The 2395-nt window shown below is 40.9% G+C and overlaps 1 protein-coding gene across 1 annotated transcript; it reads left to right on the top strand.

The window, feature by feature from the left end:
- Nucleotides 1-1260: 1260 nt before the first annotated feature.
- On the top strand, nt 1261-1745 carry LOC105000482 (histone-lysine N-methyltransferase SETMAR-like). Its single transcript, XM_010856404.1, has one exon. The coding sequence runs from the start codon at nt 1344-1346 to the stop codon at nt 1638-1640; it is 297 nt and encodes a 98-aa protein (XP_010854706.1). The 5' UTR covers nt 1261-1343; the 3' UTR covers nt 1641-1745.
- Nucleotides 1746-2395: the final 650 nt, after the last annotated feature.

Genomic DNA, 2395 nt, shown 5'->3' with positions numbered 1-2395 from the left:
TGAGGTCGCAAAGAGTTGGACATGACTGAACAACCACAAACTATCCAGTATCAAAGAAAGCCTATGCAGAGACCTACAGGAAGAGCTTAGAACAGCTACCATAGGAGGTTGTCTTAAGAGAAGAGTCTTGACCTAAAATCTATAGGAAATTAATTTGGTGACTTGACTGCAAGAAAAATACGTATCCAGAAACCTAGGCTACTAAGCAGAGAAAGTAAAGGCTAAGGCTTAGGAGAAAATGGAGGGAGAACTTATGAAGACAGTAACCTCAAGTGTCTGTTAGGTTCAGAAGAAATGACCTGAGAAGTCACAAAAGATATCTGGAAGGAGCTATTTCATACTTTAAACAAAGTGTCAAGCTGAGAGACACGAAACTATTAGGTTGGTGTAAACTTAATATCAATTTTTGCACTGCTGAAATTTGCCATTTGATATTAGAACACATTCTTAAATAAACGTGGTTATGTTACACATACATTTTAATGTGCATTTCTTGCTTTGCTTTTTTTTTTTTTTGCTAATGACATTACTTGCTATTTATTTTATATTTATTTTAGACTATGGAATGTTGTTAGACAAAAAGTAAATTCAAGTGATTTCTTATTCAAGTTCAAAATGGGTCATAAAGCAGTGGAGACAACTCGCAATATCAAAAATGCACTGGCCCAGGAACTGCTGATGAACATACAGCGCAGTGGGAGTTCTGCTACCCAGTTCAAGCTCACTGCTCGCCGCACAATAGGCCCACGAATCCAAGAGATGAGGTGTTGAAGCAAAGAATATTACTTTATTCAGAAAGGCAGCTGACCGAGAAGATGGCAGACTAACTTCTCAAAATAACCATCTTGTCAGGGCCTGGATGTCAGGTTCTTCTATTTCTTTTATGGATCAGAGATGGGGAGGAGGTAAGGAAACAAAATAAAAAGACCATTTAATTTCTGCAAATACCTACTAGAATGGCAAGCCTCAAGGAAGAGGATGTGTTAGTTTCTTTTCCTTACAGTCATTCACAGGTGGGCAGGGTCAGAATGTCTCCCTATGAGGTATGCAAAGGCACTTTAGTTTAAGGGTCAGGCAGAGAGGGCAAGGTTCTGAGGCAGGCCTTCATGTATGATTATAATAACAAAAATGGCCAAAAGAAGGATTAAAGCACAACGTGGAGTCAAAATTAACCTTTCCCAGTTGGCAACCCACTCCAGTATTCTTGCCTGGATAATCCCAGGGATGGTGGAGCCTGGTGGGCTGCCATCTATGGGGTCACATAGAGTCGGACAGGACTGTAGCGACTTAGTAGCAGCAGCAGTTACAGTTCAACATGTTTTGCAAAGGAGACAGTCTTGAAGATGAAGAGCGCAGGGGACCAGACATCAGAAGTTGACAATGATCAATTGACAGCCATCACTGATCCTCTTACAACTACAAAAGAAGTTGCCAAAGAACTCAACGTTGCCCAGTCTATGGTCATTTGGTGTTTGAAGCAAACTGGAAAGGTGAAAAGGCTTGATAAGTGGATGCCTCATAAGCCGACCGGAAATCAAAAAAGTCGTCATTCTGAAGTGTTGTCTTCTCTTATTCTACACAACAATGAACCATTTCTCAATCAGATTGTGACATACGACCAAAAAATGCATTGTATATGACAATGGCGATGGCCAGCTCAGTGGCTAGACCAAGAAGAAGTTCCAAAGCACTTCCCAAAGCCAAACCTGCACCAACAACAACAAAGGGTCATGGTCACTGTTTGGTGGGCTGCCATCTATGGGGTCGCACAGAGTCGGACACGACCGAAGCGACTTAGCAGCAGCAGCAGCAGCCCATCTGATCCACTATAGCTTTCTGAATTGTGGCAAAACCATTACATCAGAGAAGTATGCTCAGAAAATCGATGAAAACTGCAACACCTGCAGCCAGCACTGGTCAACAGAAAGGGCCCGATTCTTCTCCATGAAAAAACCCGACTGCACATGGCACACCAATGCTTCAAAAGTTGAACGAATTGAGCTAAGAAGTTCTGCCTCATCTGCCATGTTCACCTGACCTCTCACCAGGTAAGAGAGGTTGGTAAGAGATGTCTGCAAGCATCTCGACAACTTTTTGCAGGGAAAAATGCTTCCATAAGCAGCAGGATGCAAAAAATGCTTTCCAAGAATTTGTCAAATCCTGAAACACACATTTTTATGCTACAAGAATAAACAAGCTTATTTCTCATTGGCAAAAATGTGTTGATTGTAATGGTTCCTATTTTGATTAATAAAGATGTATTTGAACCTAGTCATAAATGATTAAAAATTCAAGGCTCAAAAACCGCAATTACTTTTGTACCAACCTAATACCTGTCTTTCGACTATATATAGTTTAGACCCAGAAATGGTCTCATAATATGAAGATTAGCTGT

Source organism: Bison bison, unplaced genomic scaffold (assembly GCF_000754665.1).
Source record: "Bison bison bison isolate TAMUID 2011002044 unplaced genomic scaffold, Bison_UMD1.0 scf7180017864371, whole genome shotgun sequence".
In the NCBI taxonomy this organism is placed as follows: Eukaryota; Metazoa; Chordata; class Mammalia; order Artiodactyla; family Bovidae; genus Bison; species Bison bison.
Note: the sequence above shows the minus strand (reverse complement) of the source record. Positions and strands in the feature narration are given on the sequence as shown.

What these genes read in the sequence shown, in the direction of transcription:
- LOC105000482 (XM_010856404.1), top strand. Translation starts at nt 1,344, where the DNA reads ATGAAGAGCGCAGGGGACCAGACATCAGAAGTTGACAATGATCAATTG.